General features: G+C 43.2%; 1 protein-coding gene across 3 annotated transcripts in view; it reads right to left on the bottom strand.

The window, feature by feature from the left end:
• The window catches only part of Rnf144b (ring finger protein 144B), a 139,139-nt gene that overhangs the window by 13,287 nt on the left and 106,470 nt on the right, over nucleotides 1–19,382 (bottom strand). For all 3 annotated transcript variants that reach the window (XM_057787839.1, XM_057787840.1, XM_057787838.1), the window contains exons 3-4: nucleotides 15,778–15,882; nucleotides 6,616–6,676 (exon numbers count right to left, since the gene is read on the bottom strand). In XM_057787839.1, coding sequence (XP_057643822.1) covers nucleotides 6,616–6,676; nucleotides 15,778–15,882 — 166 coding nt within the window. The remainder of the gene's footprint in view (nucleotides 1–6,615; nucleotides 6,677–15,777; nucleotides 15,883–19,382) is intronic.

The following is a 19,382-nucleotide window of genomic DNA, read 5'->3' as shown; positions in this document are numbered from 1 at the left end:
AGCAGGAAGGTGAAGAACAGAATTTGCATAGCATAAAAGGAAGAGAAGCTGGAAGCGCAACAGTGACGGGGCTCTTCAGCACATCTTATGATCAATGGTTTCTACTTCCTGATCATCCTTGATACAGACAGACACGTTCACCTGTAATAAAATCTACACATGCACACACCTCTCAGGCGGTGTTTGGTTGTATATACTAACTTGGCATTCATGAACTGCTGGCTGCACATCCTCCTCGGCTCCTCGACCTCAGGGAAGCACTGGGTCCCCTGCCCTGCAGTCCAGACTGTTTCTTCCATTTAGGATGGAAGTACATCGAAAGGAGGTGCTTCTGGAACCGCCTGCAGGGCATCAGGCACCTCTCCTGCTTTCAGTCAGAGGGGACACTCTGTGCACTCTGGTCGACCTCAGTAATCCGAGGCCTTTTCTCCACTACACACAGGTGGTCAGAAGAAAAGGGCAGAGAAGAGACACCTGCAAATTCAGTCACTCCTGTGAGTCCCCACCTACCGCTCAGCACCCCTAACTAGGTGACGTGGTTAAAGCCTAGAAGAATGTCCATCCACACAGCAGGGCACCTGAGGAACAAGACTGCACCATTTGTGCATAAGAGGACTGCTTCAAGGGACCCTTTTCCCACGCAGACACTTGAACAGGACCTAAGTACTGCCCCGGCCATTCACTCTGCTTGCTAAAGAAGTGATGGGATCATCATTTTTCTAAACGATTGAAGGTCACATTAAAGAGTAATCTGGTAGAAAAAGAGCAATCTAGTCAGACTCCTGAAAGGCCTCCCACTTTTATTTCTGTGTTAAAGTGTAGGGGTTAAGAAGGAAGAGTGGAGCATCCAAGAGAGGAAGTGGCTCCGGAACACAGAAATGGGACTAAACAGAGTTTTGTCTCTAGCAATCCAACAGCCATGCCCAAGACTTCTACAGGTGCACACGGAAGACATTTTAGAAGGACAAGAAAAAGCAATTTGGTGTCTCTGGGTTGGGAAACCACAAAGGCCAGTTAAGCACGAGGTTCTTCTCCCCAGTCTCCAGTTTTAGTTCAGGACAAAGGCCCCGCAGCATGAGAACCCATTTTCTGCTCTTTTAGCGGGATAATTACTAGTTTGGTTAGAATTACTAGAGGTAAACTTTTGAGACTGCTACACTCGTGAGAACCATTTGATATGGTCCACATTATTAGTCCTGCCTTCATGGTTATTTTTGACTGTACATTTTTAATAATCGCATTTGAGCCCTTCTGGTTGGAATCATGAACAAGCCGCAAAACTGCAAGTGGTTTTGATCCGCTTCTAAAGTTTACCTAAATGATGCGTATGTGAGGGTTTACCCACCCGAGGAATCAGCAGCCACACTCTACAAAAACAGAAGCCAGTCAGAGTGGAAGGCGACTGAAGCTGGCTGGGGGGATCCAGATGCACAAGAACACAGGGTCCCACCACTTAGGAAAGCAACTGTTTAACCCGACACTTCTCTTCCTTTAACATGAGATGGTCATGACTAACATCACTCTCCATAGCACAGTAAACACACTGACTACACATAGCACGCTCTCCACAGCCAAAGTCAGATTCTTCAGTCACACCTCCCCTTTTCTGGATTTTGAGTGACACTGAATTCTTTGATGTGCACTTTTTACTGTGATGTTTTTCATGTAAGGGACTGAGAAAGCCATTTATTGAGTTGTAAGCGTGCATGCATGTGCATGAATACAAGCATTCCTCCAGGTACAGGTACCCAAACCATAAGAGGCTCAAGTTCTTTACATAAAATGGCATGGTATTTGCATGCTTTCAATCATCCCCAGCTTCCTTAAGACACTGACTGCGATGTAAATGCTATATGGATAATTGTTATATTACTTTGAAACTGGAAGTCTATTTTGTAAGACTCACGTACAAAATTCCCAAAGACACTTTACATGACATAAACTCCCTCCCCTTGGCTTCTTCCCATCTGAGGTCCCTATCTTCCTGCTCACGTTCAGCTGTGTACCTTTCTTCTCCTTTCCTCTGTGAGGAAAGAGCACGTAGATGAAACGGCCATGCACATCAGTCAGCAAGCCTGCATGCACCCTGCCTGAGCCTGCCTCTGGCAACCCGGGATAAGAAATAGATTTGAGAGCCAGCCCTCCATAGCTGTAGGCTCTGCGTGCATAGATTCAGCTACCCAGCATCCTGCAGTGAGCGCTACTGAGGATTTCATAAGTACAATTGTGCCCGCCCCTCTCCTACATCAGCCCTCTCTCTTCAAACTTAAGACCACAGGCAAGATGGTTCATTGGGCAGACACTTACTATGCAGTGCCTGATGTCCGGAATCTAATCCCTGGAACCCACAGACAGGAGAAGGTGTTTACCTCTGACTTCCATACATGCCTTGGCATGTATGTTCCTCCCCTCACATCATACACATACAACATAATAATAATAAATACGTGAATTGAAAAGACATTCAAATAGGAGGGAGGTTGGTGGGGAAAGGGGGCTCAGTGGAGAAATGAGTGGTTAGGAGAGGAAATGGGGGTATTATCAAATTCTGTTATATAAATTATGGAATTGTAAACAAATAATCTTTTAAGTTTATAAACCTAGAATATAAAAATTTAGACAAAAGCAGCCCAGCCCAATGGTGACCTTGAAACATCCTGGTGAGCATGACATCGTGTGCAAGGGCATGATTTAAAAGGGTTTAATCACGACATACTTCATCGGAGGGGCAAATTTACAGACTTTGAACCTCAATTTACTTCCTCATAAGAGAGCTGGTGACTGAAGTAAAGACCGTGGCTATTTATCTGAAGACTGCTTGTCCCTGCAGTCGTCCAAAGTAAGAAATGCTATTTCAAACTTCTCTGCTTCTGTATTCGGACAATTATTAGGAAATCGAAACAGCCTGGGAAGTGAAACTGCCACGAGATCTAAGAACCGTATCTGACCCAGATGACTATTTTCAGTTCTCAAAACCCAAACCCAATCAAGCTCGGCGCTGGGGGAGGAAGTGAAAGGGGAAGAGAAAAAAAAAACAAAACAAAACTGAATCTTCAACCCTTGTTTCTTCTCCATGACAACCAGTGGCATTTCACAGGTGGCATATGCAATTTGCTTTTATTCTGCTATACACTTGCTCAACCAACGAGAGCGGTTTTCCTATCATCCTCTGCCACAGAGTCTACTCTAAAAGAGACACCACAGGAATTATTATTATTGTGGGAAACACCACGCACCCAATTTAATTTAATAATCAGTTGGAATAAATCAAGCCATATTATTTTCTATGATCCAATGCATTTTTAATTATGCTGAAGTTAATTTGTCTCTGATATCCTAAAGAAGAGGAGTCTTCTGCAGGTAGTTAAAATGCCATTAAACTAAAGTAATCAGAATTAGCATCTGCTATAGTCAATACGGTCCACATAGAGTAGCCACCATCAAACTGACTGCTCTTAAGAGAGTTGAAAGGACTCAAAGATTTTCAAATTTGGAATAACATCTAACGTCAATTGTTCTACCACTACTACAAGACCCACAAAAGTTTGCATAACTCAAGTTTGGTGAGTTTCAGATGAGCCCCTAAGTTACAGCTGGCTAGCCAAAAGAAATCACAATATTAGATATATGTAATTGCTGCTTGTCTCTTTAATATGACCATGTTGGACATCCTACCACAATGTGCCATGATCTCCTGGGACATGGTTAGAGTAAGTAGGATTCATACCTGGAATAAGGGGACCCTGAATTATAAGAGATGGTTAGAGTGTGTTATATGAATTTGCACAGAGTGCCACATTCCTAAATGGCACCATAGAATCCAGGGAACTAAGGGTGGAACCCTTCAGTAAAGGATGCAGTTTAAGATGAAGGGGTGACATTGTGGTGATGTAACAGGCAATGCTGTTGTCCTGTCCTGAAAGAAGAGGCTGCTGAGGTACAGGACACACGAAACTGAGGAGGAAAGTGTGCCTGTCCAGTGATGGAGGTGGGTCTTGTATTAATCTGTTGCCTTCATTGGTTAATTAATAAAGAAACTGCCTAGGCCCATTTGATAGGCCAACCCTTAGGTGGGTGGAGTAAACAGAACAGAATGCTGGGAGAAAGAAGCCGAGTCAGTGAATCGCCATGATTCTCCCACTCCAAACAGACGCAGGTTAAAATCTTTCCTGGTAAGCCAACTCGTTGGGCTACACAAAATATTAAAAATGGGTTAGAACAATATGTAAGAGCTAGCCAATAAGAGGCTAAAACTAATAGGCTAGACAGTGTTCAAAAGAATACAGTTTCCGTGTAATTATTTGGGGGCATAAGCTAGCCATGCGGCGGCCGGGTGCCAGGGACGCAGCCCCGCCGCTCTTATTACAACAGTCCAGAATGTTGAAAAGGACACAGCAGATCAACACTGTCCAAAAAGATGGACTCAGGCTTGACGAAGTGTCCAGAACTGTAAAACATTTTGTAATTCAAGGGTTTTTTTTTATAGGAAAACCTCACTTTCCTGAGTTTGTCCTATAGTAGAACACATATCTAGACTTTGTAAGTAGAGAAAAATAAATTGCATGTAAAAATAAAACTATTTGATTGACTTATCATGGATGAAAGCAGAGACATGCACCAGACAATGGTGGCACACGCCTTTAATCCAAGCACTTGGGGGCAGAGGCAGGCGGATCTCTGTGAGTTCGAGATCAGCCTGGTCTACAAGAGCTAGCTCTAGGATAGGCTCCAAAGCTACACAGAGAAACCCTGTCTTGAAAACAACCGCCCCCCTCAAAAAATATTCTGTTTGCAAAGCCTGCTTAAATTTTTTAAAGTAGACAGACCACAGTACCACATGCCATGAAGGTGTAAGCCAGTCATAAAAAACATTGACCACTGTTTGACTCAAAAGTCCCACAAAGCAAGACACCATTTGGGGAAAGAGAATAAAGATGTCTGTTGAGGTTTTTTTTTCCCCCATGTGCACCTCACTCACAAGATTACTAACCCCACTTGGATGCAAAGACTTATTTGGCCTGCTAACTAAAAACTGCTCTGTTTCTATTAACATTGTGTCAATCATTACACCCACGGCAATATGAAGAAGTTCTTTAAAGACTGTTATGATGATCTCGATTAGGGAAAGGAGACAGAGACACAGGAGGAAGAGTGTGGAATGTAAAGGTGGTTAGTTCTTATTATCAACAACTGTTGATATTTCAAACAACAAGACATAGGCAACAGTCATAGGACATGGTGTTTGGATATTAATATCAACCTTGTTACACTCGGGGTCTCGGCCACCATGTTTAACATCAACCAAAACCTTATATTCATCCGTGAGAACCACAAAAAGTTTTAACTTTGGGAGCCATTACCACTTGTCTAAGGTTATTTTTGTTTGTTTGTTTGTTTGTTTGTTTGTTTTTCAAGACAGGGTTTCTCTGTAGCTTTGGTGCCCGTCCCGGAACTAGCTCTTGTAGACCAGGCTGGCCTCAAACTCCCAGAGATCCGCCTGCCTCTGCCTCCCGAGTGCTGGGATTAAAGGTGTGTGCCACCACAGCCTGGCTAAGGTTATTATTCCCTGTATGTAAGCAATAAGATGTCAGCCTGCTGCTGAGGGCTAGGTAGTGAGGATGATTCAAGAGAGAGGGAATGTTATTGTGTAAGCCACAAGAGAAAAACAATTGGCTGGAAACATCAGCCTTATGAGTTTAACGGGATGATCCACCCGTGACGGAAGAACAAAGCAGCCCAGAGCTCATAGACCACAGGGTCAAGCGAGACTCCAGCTGAAGAAAGTGAACGGTATCCTGACAGTTCCAGACCAAGCCACTGACCCTCAGAAGTTTTGCTCATACTGTATGAGGGTTGGTGATCTACTTAGTGAGACAATACTGAAGCCTATGCAGGAAACATTTTCCTCTGACTTCTCAAATACTAAAAAGAGGGACCATCCAGTTCAAAACCGGCTGAAGGGTGGTAGGAGGGATTGAACTCCTTCAAAAGATCTCTTCGAACCAATGCTTATAAAAACACACACCCTACAGACAATGTAAGGAAAAAGGCTATGAAAATTGCTCCAAGGCCAAAGTTAGAACATATCAGCCCAGCACTTCGTAAATGTTATTAGAATAACACACACCCACATTCCTAAGGTATCGCCATGACCACAAAAGTAGTACCAAAAGGATGGACAAAGGCTACTTTCTCATGAGGACCAATGACAATGTTTTGACTGGTTATTGTTCTAAGATGATCTTCAAGAGTGAGAAAAACAGTGAGAAGACTATTTTAAGAGAAATTTTCCTTCATGTTATTATTATGAAACCATTTTACTTTTGCAATACCTTTATGGACACAACCCAAATCAAAAACACAAAATAACCAACACAACGAAAATTCCATTTCCTGCTAGTCTGAATTTTTGTTTGCTTTTTTTTTTTTCTCTCTCTCTCCTGGCTGTGGCTGGAAGAGTTGAAATTACATGTGGCAATTACTGCTTTACACCTTTGTAGCTCATTGTGGTTCTGTTGACAGCCCACAGGTGCTTTAATTTTGCAGGCAAGCTCCTGTAAAGATGATCTGGGTAAAAACCACATCCCCCACTAGGATAAGCAGAAGAATATGTACCTCGTTCAAACTTTAACCTCTGGTAAAGTTGATACTCGGCCACGGGCACCAAACAGGCGATCTGAAATCAGAGACATTGGAGAGAGATGAGATTTAGGTCAGCGGAGGGTCCTACATCCCCAGCCCTTTCTGATATGTTTCTCTGACTTTGTCTCTATACCCCTTCTCCCAGTTGCCTGGAAATCATTGTCCCTACTTGTTCATGCAGGAAGTAACACAAACAGCAATTCACAAGCCATCCCCCTCCTCTTGCCAAGGTTAGGCACCACTGCTCAAGCCCTGAGGAATAAAACTCCCTGGTTGCCTCCATTCCTTGCCTTGGTTGGCAGCTACTAACCAAGTTTTGATAAAGGGGCTTTCTCGTTGTTTGTAGACAGATACGAAAGAAGCTCTTTCCTTCTTTACATTTACTGGAAAAGAGACTTTCCAAAGACCATAGATGTAGCTTTGGATCTTTAAACACTAAGGTCAAGTAGTCAGCACCTCAGTAAACACGCAAACTTTGTACATAGAAATGGTACGCTCTGAATGGTACAAACTTTTCTACTGGCAAAATTCCCTTCGCTTATACCACACTGACGTATTGTGCAATGGCAACGAGACAATGTCTTATGACATTCTTGTCACTAGACTCCCATTTCTACTTTGGACAGCAGAATGAACCAAGGGCTTCCCAGTAAACAGCGATGATTCATACTGACAGCGACACTGTTAAACACATTAAACATCTTAAAATTATATTTCAAAGTCAGGAAAAACTAACTGCTTGTATAAACTGGAATTCTAAAAATATTAGCTACATTGATGGCAATGTATAACTATGTTGATGTTGCCAAATTACAAATGAAAAACAGAAGGATTTGAGATCAGCCTCCCAGGAATTCAACAAGGTAATCATGGGCCCCTATCTTAGCCTTGATAATTCTAGTATTAAACTATGAAGCTACTATATGTATGAATTATTATATATACATCATACATATATGAACTATAGATATAATTTTGTTACAAAATACACTTAAATGAAAACATTTATACAATTGACAAAACAAAGCCTGCTTTGAGAAAACTACAATAAGATGGTAATGCAAATATAATTGTATTTAATGATACAATATATTTTAAAAGTACATTTATAATAAAATTATGTACCTCAAAAGTAGTCTCAGTCTGTTTATTTCACAATCAGACCAATAAAACAAAAATGAATTAAAGATCACAAAATAAACAAGTTCAGTTTTCTGCATACCTAACTCAGTACAATAATATCGGTCCATTCTGAAAAACATTTCCCTTCAAACTTTCTTTTACCAAATTGGGGGGGGGGGGCATTTCACCTGGTACCTTAAAGCAAAGTCCCTTAACAAACCTTGTGAGAAAAATTAGGTCTAATTTCATGATATATGCATTTTTGCTATAGTTCTGTTAAAAGTATAATTGGACTTTAGTAATATGGAAAGTTAGATTTGTTAATTTGCTATAGTACCACCCAAAAAAACTCCCCTAAAAGTCAAAGGCGTCATGAAGAAATTCAGAGTTGAAGAAAGAAAGTCCAGACATCAGGCATTAGAAGATGGAGCTCATCGCTTGACTTTGTCACTGGTCGCCATATGTAGAGGGCAAATGATCTAACGCTACTTCCACCTTGGACCCAAGCTGACTTGGGGTAGGTGTCATCTGGTCCAAAGTGGTATTCCATAATCCTATTTTTACCTTCCTCTTCTCAAATGCTGCTGAGATCACTGATTCTATGCAACAGTCATCACCCTCAACTAAAATGATTTGCATCAGATTGATACAGACCTTCTTTAAATCCATCAAAGAAGCTCCAAATAATATTGTTTTTCCAGTGATGAACAAGTCATATAATAGCTATTCCACATAATATTTATGGGAGACAAGAAAATAGGAGAGAAAGTGTTTTTAGAGACAGATAATATGTAAATGAGAAAAATGACAGAGAGTGGCACGGTAAAAGCTACTGACATTAGGGCTGGGTGTTTATTTTAAATTAGAAAGGCAGATTCCATCAGACCAATACTTTAAGGCCAAGAGGAAAGGCATAAATCTCTAACATTTTATGTGTTGACCTAGTTTGATTTTCCCACTTACTATTTCATAAAGTCAAATATTTATTTAGAATTAAGCTTTAGCAAAGTAAGTCAACTTTTGCCCTGAAGTTTGTAGTCACCAAGAGTCATCAGTGCTCAGTCTGATCCTTGCAGAATACAGATAAGGCCCAGAGCACACTCATCTCCCTACCAGCTCTGTCCTTAGGGAGCACATCTTCTCAGTACGCTTGCTGACAGCCTACCACAGGCAGAGCCCTTGGCAGGACATCTGGGCTACGCTCACAATGTGTTCACAGAATGAAATCACTCAGAACAACATAAACACTTAAGAGTCAAAACGAAGCCGGGCGGTGGTGGCACGCACCTTTAATCCCAGCACTCGGGAGGCAGAGTCAGGCAGATCTCTGTGAGTTCGAGGCCGGCCTGGTCTAGCTCCAGGACACGCTTCAAAGCTACAGAGAAACCCTGTCTCAAAAAACCAAAAAATTAATAAAAAATAAAAAATAAGAGTCAAAATGAAGCTTCTCCCTAATTTCGCCACCTCTTACATTTTGTCATTTAAAACTCATGTCCTCAAGTGTTTTCTCACAGTGTAGGTTTTAGATGAGAGAGCGCTGGACCTGGTTTAAAACACACACACACATACATACACACACGCGCATGCACACACACACACGCACACACGCGCACACACACACACACTATCCAAAGTATTAATTCTTGGTTTCACTGTCATTTTGGAGCTAAGTTAGAGATGTTTAAGGCTTCCATTTGTACAATTATAAAATGTAAATAACTGTTACGATGAGTTCTGGAAGAGTCCATAAGGCTGCAGGTGAAAGGGCTGCAGCAGGTGTTTGCAGATGCTCACGAGAGCCCAAAAACTGCCAGGCAGCCAGACTGGCAATCCCAGGGGGGGGAAAAAAATCAATGAGATTATACAGAGGTATTTTACATCTACCTTTATCCTCTTTTTTTTTAAACCGGCAGAGATACTCAAAATTGTCCAAAATCACACTGTAATGCTTTTTTGAAACTTTTCATTCCCAAACAAATTTCAGACCCACAACATGTCATAAAGGTTGATTAAAGACTTCCCAAGTGTTACCCTTTCAACTTCTCCTAAAGAGAACCTTATATAAAAACTGCCATTAATTATTAAAAGAATAGAATTGAAATTGGTATGATACAACTAAATGATTGCCAGGACTTATTAAAATTTCACACATTCTCCCACTAATGTCCTTTTCCAGTCTGGTACGCACTCCAAGCTACAGCCCTTATCTAGCTGCAGTGGCTCCTGGGCCTTCTGTGGCCGTTTTTAGTTTATCTTTTCCTCTCCTGCTCTCCACATGTTTGAAACACACAGGTCAGCTGTCTGCATGCTGCTCTCCAACTGTGGTTGCCCTGATGCCTTCTCGTGATCATATGTGACTTGGGGACCGTCAGGAGGCACGTGGGGACCACAGTATTAGTGATGTTAGCTGGAAAGGGGGTGCAGCGGTTAACTATTCTTGCAGAGGACCTAGGTGTGGTTCCCAGAATGCCCGTGGCAGTTCACAACCATCGATGACTCCAGTTCCAGGGTATCCAACACCCTCTTTAACTCCCATGGATACCAGGCAGGCACGAGGTACACATACATGCAGACACAACACATATATATAAAATAAATCTAAAAAGAATTTTTTTAAGAGGCAACGGCCTGGATCAACCACTAAAATCCTGAATTTAATTTAGTTATTGCTTTTCCACATCTCCTTTAAAATTTGTGTTAATTCACTCCAACCCAAGCATAAAATATACTTTTCTTCTTCGTCTTTCCAGACATTCTTTTGAAAAATTAAAGAAAAAGAAATAACCTGAAACAAATGTGAGAAATGATATCAGACATTAAAGACAAAGAGCTTTGCTCTAATCTCTTGTTATCTGGTCAGAGTGAACCCGGGGATGCTTACTAACTACCCAGATGCAATTGTGCTAAGTCTTTTCTATTCTGTCCACAGCACAGCAGAACCAGGAAGTCAGTGTTCACCTGCACATGGGAGCCCGAATAGCTACACCACACATGGGAGCTGGGACAGCTACACACATAGGAGCCGGGACAGCTACACACACAGGAGCCGGGACAGCTACACACACGGGAGCCAGGACAACTACACACACGGGAGCCAGGACAACTACACACACGGGAGCCGTGACAGCTACACACAACAGCTGACTGGGTATCTCCAGCATCCACAGCTGAGAAGAAGCTTTGAAAAGTGAGGCACAGCTTTGAGTTTGAATCACTGATTGCTGGAACCATCATAGGGAAGCAAGCCGCCCACCCACATTAACACTAACCCATGAAAAAGAAAAAAGAAAGGGGGTGGGGGGAGAGACAAAGAGGGGAGAGTGGAGCCCGCCCATCACAAATATTGATGCTGAAAGTGATAGGTGGCCCCGGAAGAAATGTGGATCTTGCCACAAACACTAAAGAAAGAGAACACTAAAATGTCAGAGGTAATTCTAAGTTAAGGACAGGCTTTAGGGCGGACAGCCTATTGGTTTATAAAATCAAATAATAGGAAAGAGAAGTCAAGGTTTTATTCAGGTTTGACCCTTTAAATCAGCTGCTTAAAGAAACGAAGAAACAGGTTGAATGGTGGACTGCGACGGATGAGTGCAATTGGCCATGAACAGATTGTTATGACCCGCCAAGCAAGGTCTGGGCATTTCCGAGGTGTCATGACTTGCAAAAATGGAAGCAGGAAAAAACACTTGTATGAAGCTAACGCAGAAACTAGCAATGTCTTCTGTCTCATCCCAACACACAGCCCCGTCCAGCAGAGCAGAAAGGAGTGCATCCACCCATTGTCTAAGTACAACACCTAGATCCTGAATGGAAAGAGCCAGAGGGCATCACAGCCGGAGGGGGCGGGGCTGAACCAAGATCCAGTCACTTCACCGGTTGTCTTTCCTCCTGCTGCAAATCTAGGGGTTAAAAGAACACACCCGTGTGTACAGCAGAGGCAGATTCAACTAAACGGCTGCTTAGTTTTTCAGCACAGCTTCAAAGAAACTCAGATACTTTATTTCCCACTTACATGAGGCTTTAAATACATCTCAAAATGAAAATCTAAATGTGTTCAAAAAATAAATTTCAGCTGGAAACCTCAAAAATATCTCTTCTCTCTGGTTTGGCAGATCCCTTTGTCCCCTCTCACCTCCAAAATTTGGCTTTTCTCCAGCCGGCACCCATGACAATGGATGGTTATTAGAGACACGGTCAGTCCCTTCCCATCTGTACCCTGATGTCACAAGCAGGGAAAGAGGCTCGCTAGCTGGGGCATCTTTATCTTTCTGCCCCGGCTGCCCACCATGGTAATGGGACAGAACGTTGTTAATGGAGAGATACCAAGGGCAGCTGCGAAGAATATCTGGTTCCTATAGCTCCAGCTGTCTCTCCCAAAGCCACCTTAAATAAACACATCGGAGGAAAAACTTTATTTTGCACATGTGAACCTCAGATTTCCTTAGCCCTTCTCCTCCTTCTCTTCCCCTGGGCCTCTGAGTACTACACTCTAAATCCTTTCCTACAGAAATTCTGAGCCCCCTTCCTGGCAAGGACAACTGTACCCACCCTTCCTCTGGTGCATCCTGGGAGTAAAAGGCAGGCTGGCCCTAGGACTTGAAAAGAGGCCTGGTGTGTGAGAGGCTGGTGAAAGGTGGTGCATTCCTTCCTCCCCTACCGGCTGCCAGTCAGGAAAAGTCCAGTTCCGCTGGCCATGCAGTGACAGGCACTGTTCAAAGGGCTTTATGTGCCTGTCACGTTAACGTCACATGGCACAGGCTCTCCGAGCAGGGGCAGGCCACTTCTCCAACACTGCAGGGAACTGCTGAGATTAAACATCACCTTTCAATACAGAGCTTTATTTAAAGTAAAGCTGACAGAAATAGCAATCTGTGTCCTGTGTTCATAATTCCATGTTGGACAGGTTCCTGGTTCCAGTACATGGGAAAACCCTGTGGTGCGGTAGGTGAAAGTACCAGATGATGCAATGGAGGAAATCTTGACTTTCCCCTGGCTCCCAGAAAGGTCACCTCTAAGCCACGAGTCACTGTCGATCACTAGCTTCTGGGGCACTGAGGGGGACTCTGCCATGTTCTCCTGTCTCCCGCGTAAGCAAACCGGGCTTGAACCGGGCATTCAAATGCTTTACTAATGAGGTTATTCTTGACAGATAAACATGAAGAGGCAGAGCCACAGCTGAGCCAATTTAGAGGATTCAGGAAGACAGACAGGGAGCCCAGCCAAGTGAGCAAGCTGGACCCAGGGAGGAAAGCACACACACGAAGAGCTTAGCCGGCTGTAGGCAGAACCATTTCCAGCAAGGATATTTATGTGTTACCTGTACGATTAAACCTGTTTCTCAAGTGTGAGGAGGGAAATAGTCATGGTGGAATTCAGTTAAATGTCACACGAATGGGCCCCGCTGTGATACAGTAACAGGAGCAGAGATTCCAGGCCGTAGAGTAGCATAAGGATTATACATGATGAAATCCGTAGGTTAGGAGGGGGTGGCACAGCCCCCAGGTCATCTGTGTGCAGCACTACTTTAAAAGGAAGAGTCCCGAATAAACAGATAAAACTAATCAGATCTCCAATATAATCTCAGTTCAATTCAAACTTCCGAATGAGAACAACCCCCACCGCCATTACACGGTTTTATCACGGGAGACTGCAAGTCTTAGTGGGGTGGTTAAGAACTTGACTGCTGTATCTGAATGCGCCTCATGAGCTGGGCTCTCTGTAAAGCCAGTGAGAACAGAAATGGCCCACGGATGCCCTAGAGAGTCTTTCTGTCCATCTAATGAGAAAAAGATGTGGTAAATGTTAAATTAGCTTAGTATGGCATAGTCTTGTTCTGTTTCCCCAAATATACTTTGAAATTTTTATGAATTTTGAGAAGTATTATGGGATTGTTTGGTTTTAATATAGCCTTAAAGTAAAATTGCATTGGGCAGAGAAACTTAATACAGCTAATAACAGCTAGGAAGGAGAGATTGTGTAGCATTGGGAAACAATGGGCAGAATGCTACCAGGAAATGGGTATGCAAGGACAACCAGAAGACCTCTGTGAGAGGCCTGGGCTAAACTCCCCACGTGTCCAAACACACTGGCCTGGCAGTCAACATCCAAGATGTTGGGTAGATAAGGTAGTGCTTCTGTGTGAAGTCCAGGACAATACTGGGCCACTAGCTCTCCGCAGTGACAGAGATTCTCCGCTCTGAGCTGTCAATCTGGTAGCCATTAGCCATGAATGGCTATGAACACTTCAAAGCAATTATCAAGCGGCACATCAGAACAGTTAAGTTTCTTTTTATAGTTTTAATTAAACTACATCTAAATATCCACACCTGACAGGCAGCTGCCAGACTGGGTCTAGATTAATTTCATAAGCTTTGTCTTGAAACCTCACCAAACTGTTCCTTTATGTTTAATAGATTTTCCATATATGATTTAAATACGATTTCACCCAATTACAGCTTTTACAGACTACTCCATGTCTCTTGCATTTCACTGTTTTTGTTTTGTTTTGTTTTGTTTTGTTTGAGACTGGATTAATCGGTAGCTTTGGAGCCTGTCCTGGAACTCTGTAGACCAGGCTGGCTCGAACTCACAGACATCGATCTGTCTCTGCCTCCACATGAGTGCTGGGAGTAAAGGCTTGAGCCCCCACCGGCATTTCACTGTTATGATTGTCTGGCTCATTGTACGTCTATGGCCCCTCCTCTAGGATGGTGTGGGGCTGCCTTGGCCTTCACTTGGTCCCTGCACGCAGGGTAGTACTTGCACCTTGTGCTCTGTTTAATACTTGGACTAGGTAGCACATCAGAGAAACAAGCTGGAAAGGCCAGAACCAAGACCGATACTCTGGGATACTTGGGCCTCCTTTTAAGAACAAGACACATAGTGAGCGGTATGGCGGGCAGCTAGTTTCTCACCCTTCAGTCTCCCTGTCCCATTACTCAAGGCAAAAGCAAGCAGTGATCCTTGGGGGCAGGAAGTATGTATTCAGAAAGATGTATATGTGCACGTACACACAGATATCTAACTATATACATATTTATATCTACCCACACACCATGAGCCCCTAATGCTCAAGTCCTTTGCTGAACATTTGTTCTGCCTGCTTTCTTCCCCCTTAATGCTACGGAGGTCACGGGAACTGGATGAGAATTCTAGCTCTTTCTAGACAGCTTTCTTGAGGCAAGTCACTGACCGTCTCTGGACTTCAGTTTCTACATCTAAAGAAAACACCCGACTTCACGAGGTTTGAGGGAAGGATTAGTTAGTACACAGGCCAAAAAAGGAACAGGAAGAATGCCTGGTGCTAAGCGGGTTCTCGGTGCTTATCAAATGGAGAGTCTATTTCATCAGTTTCTCGGGGGTGCTTTTGGAGGATTACACATTCTCTTAGACAAGAGTTCATTATATTCAGGTGAACAGAGCCTGAAGGCAGATTTCAGGCCAGTCAATGGGGGAGGGGCTGTCAACCAAACAAAAGGATGAGATGAGGTGCAATCTGGAGAGATAGGAAGGAACACTTGCTCCAGGGAACGGCCTATCTGATGCCCCTGGCAGCCCTGCTGAAAGGCCCCTCTCCCTGCTCTTGGAAACGTTTCAACCTCCAGCTCCCTCTGCAGAAGGCCACAAACAAACTAGTGTAGACCTGCCATCATGTGTACCAAATAACTCCCTCACTTGCGGTCTATCTGCCTTCAACATTTTCGGGCTCATGAGACCATCCGTTCGGCATCCTCCTCCTAAGCCTCACTCCTGCTGAGTTTGGTTTCTAGCATCTCTGCCCGTTTGAAGAGCGGCTACAGCACGTGAGATGGCATACATAAACAGAACTGAGATAAACGGCGCGCTCCTCTCAGCTTGTATAAAGATTCCAGCTCTGTGGGGCAATAAAACACTCCTTGAAAGTGTTAACCTCTGTATTTTGTCACTAGCTCCCTAGTAGGCAATACTTAAGAGTCAAGATCCTAAGAAATAAGTCAGCAGGGAAGACTAGAAGGCCACCGCACGCATTCATACCTCGGTTTCCTGCAAGGTCCCGTGGTTTAGGCACACCATATCAGGACAAGTGATGGGAGACCCACATCCTTCTCGGATTGACAGCATCATATACTGTTTTAGGCACTATAAGAAGAGAAAAAAAAAAGCAGATATTTTAAACATCACATCCACTACAGTAGCGTAAAGGTTACATAAGAGGACATGCACAGCCTCTTCCTAAATTGGTTGTCCTGGGATTCCTGTACTCAGGAAACCTAAGTTATCACAAGTGTGGGTACTAAAGAGCCATGACTTTGGAAAGAATGCAGAGCCAGGCAGTTAATTACAGATGACTTCATTTTAAGAGTTTCCTCGGGTCAGATTCCCGTGTGCTCACTCAGTCTGTCCACCACAGACAGGGACGGAAGAACCGCTTTGCGCTCACAGCAGAGCTCACCCCCCCCCACCCCATCTTCTTTCTTTTCAAACTGGATTTGATTTCCCAATTCTCATTAGCTTGCTTGCTTTCTCATTTTCGGATGTATTTGTATATTTTCTATGTCTGAGTGTTTTTCCTGCATTGCACCATGCGTGTCACAGAGGTCAGAAGGGGGTGCCAGATCCTCTGGAGCTGGAGGTATGAATGGTTATGGATCACTGTGTGGGTGCTCACATCTGACCCCAATCCTCTGCAAGCATAAGCACTCTTAACCACCATCCCCATCTCTCTAGCACCCCCAGTTCTGTTTTTAATCTAGTGGACCTCTCTTGTAAGTTTGCCTGAAAGTAGAATGACCTCGCTCTGGGGTCCTGGAACTAAGCTACCCAAACAGAATCAAAATCCTAGTAAGAACTGAGTTGTGTAGGAACAAGTCAGGTGGCTTCCTTCTGGCTGGGGATCTCAAAGACAATTTGGGAGATTAGGCCATTCCAAAGACAGAAGCCTTGGTGGATGCCATGCTGAGAAGGATTTTGATGTGCTTTGTATTGTTGCTGTGTTTTGTTTTGTTTTTGACGTAGGGTTTCACTATGCAGCCCAGGCTGACCTAGAACTTTCAATACGCCTTCCTCAGCCTTTCAAACTGGGTGACCACCAGGTCTTCCTTGAGGAGCTTTGGATAGGAAAATAAAAGAAACACTGGGCAATCTGGGGAAGGGGAGCTTCTCCCAAAAGGAATGATTATGAATGAGGACGCCATTCACAAACTTGATACTTCGTGATTGTTACACCCGAACCTTGGGCGTGGGCGCAAGGAGCGTGGGAGAGGGACTTGCCATACCATGTAGACCTCCAATGTCTTCCTTATCCTCCTAACTCAATTCCACGTGCACACAGGGCAAAAAAAGGCAGATGCAACAAGCACAGGTGTTGACCAAATCCAGCTTGAAAATGTTCAGAACCAAGTGTTAGGTTGGGGCATGCATCATATAGTTAGGTCTGCAGGGGCCACATATAGACTTCTTCCTTGTCGTTATTTTCTTAACAATGACTCTTATTACCTACAGGTGAAATAAGTCACATAATAAGCTATGTGTAGATTATACACCAATGCTATGCAAGTCATTTTATATCTAAGACATTTGCATGCTTGCAGGTTTGAGTATCTTAGGAGGAATATTGGAGCCACTTCCCAGAAGACACCAATGCACTACTATAATTCCAGAAAATAAAACTCGGAAATCCAAAATCTGACTCTTCAATTTCTACTAATTAAATCTTATAATTAGGATTGTGAGCCTTCGTCTATTTTCATGACCAAAAGCCAAGTTCAAATGTTTGAGGGGTATACTCAAATACAGTCTAGTTAATGAAGCGATGACTTATAAAATGATCATTTATAACTGAGTTTAGATTTTTTTAATTTATACACTTATGTATCAATCCTTTACAATAAAAGCAGTGCCCACTGGGAATGGTGGCGCACATCTTTAGGCCCAATGCTAGAGAGACAGAGGCAGGCGGATCTCTATGAGTTCAAGGCCAGCCCTGGTCTATAAAGTGAGTTCTGGGACAGCCAGGACTCTGCTATACAGAAGAACCCTGATTCACAAAAACAAAATCAAAACAAACAAAAAAGCAGTGTCATGCACTATTGCTAAACCACTAAATGCAAGTCTGTGGTCAGATGTTTAGCAGGGAATTGTGAAATCTGTGACTTTTCCTGACCTCTTAAAATGAATTTTCTTCACATGAAGATGAAACACAAGCATCGCTATTATATTTCATTTAAAAGCATGTATTTTTCTAATTGAAGTGACTGACGAATCAAGAAGCGTGGGTAACAATGCCAGCCAGATTTGTCCCTTTGGGGACTTAGCAGTCCCTTTCTGCATCAAGTCAATTTCTCCCACCACAGCAAGAACCAGAAACCAGCTTCAATATCCATCATGGCCTAATCAAATAAACTTTCCAAAATCATGAAAACAATGTTCAGATGGCAGTTAGAAGGCATGAGAACATGTATACAACAGAGAATAGGTATCGGGGAGCAAACATCCACTCCAATCACTCCTACCCTATGCGTGGCCTCACTGTAGATACTAAATATTAACTTTTACTTTCTTGTTCGAGAAATGGTTGCCAGCTCCTAGCTCTGAGATGTATGGTGGCAAACATGGATCCGTCCCAGGAGCTGTGGCCTGTGGGAGAAAGCGGCATCAAGGCAATATGGGGATATGGCAATATGCAGGCAAAACTCTAGAGGAACTGCCCAAACAGGCCACAGGCTCACACAAAGGGTGCTATCCCAAGGATCCTGCAAAGGGCTGCCTACCATGCTGCTTCTAGAGACTTCCCTGTCTCTAGTCACATATGGTTCCAGTATTACTGCCTTCACCCTCTCCTGCCAGCTGCCACTCACAGAAACTGAGGTAAACAAGTTCTAAAAATATATGTTGTCCAGACTCAAGGGGAAAGTACATGAGCAAAACAAAGTATTACTGTAACAAACTTCAGAGCATAGCAGCTGAGGTGTACACCCACTGACAGAGGCAAATGACGCTACCTAGGACTCGGATGTCTGTCCTTATCATTTTTAAACTAGGAAAGATAATGTCTGTTTAGTTATAGGGCTTCGTGCATACATACACACACACACCTAAAATGAGGTCTTTGTAAGTTTCTGAATTGTTTAATCTTAGACCACTCCACCCTTTGGAGTTCTGACATCTCCTTTCCAGACTCTGTAAAAAAAAACCAGTTAAACCACCTGGGGCAGAGAAGCTGCCCAGACAGAAAAGCTGTGTGAGCCAGAACATTCTATCAGCCCACAGACAAGCTTCTCCTCAAGACTCTTTGAGGGGTACAGAAAAGGCTTAAAGCTATACAGTGACTAGAGAGATATCACATGAGTCTTTATGGGCAAGAATAATTATTCAAACTTATATTGCAAATTAGTACAGTTGAAATATCAAGGTTCGCCATTGGCTTATTAGCAGATGTTCCATTTGCTAGTGCAAGGTCCGTGTTTTGTAAACCATAATACATCCACTAATGAATTTAGATGCTTTCCACACAAGTACTCCTGTGTCTACAAAAAATATGGTGTCTGTGACTTTAGGAGCTAAGTTGGAACTGTGTACAGCCCACGGGCATTAAGTGCGCACACCTTTCTTTTTTTTATTCTAAGAGACACGAGTTTGAG

Source organism: Chionomys nivalis, chromosome 13 (genome assembly GCF_950005125.1).
Source record: "Chionomys nivalis chromosome 13, mChiNiv1.1, whole genome shotgun sequence".
Classification (NCBI taxonomy): Eukaryota; Metazoa; Chordata; class Mammalia; order Rodentia; family Cricetidae; genus Chionomys; species Chionomys nivalis.
Note: the sequence above shows the minus strand (reverse complement) of the source record. Positions and strands in the feature narration are given on the sequence as shown.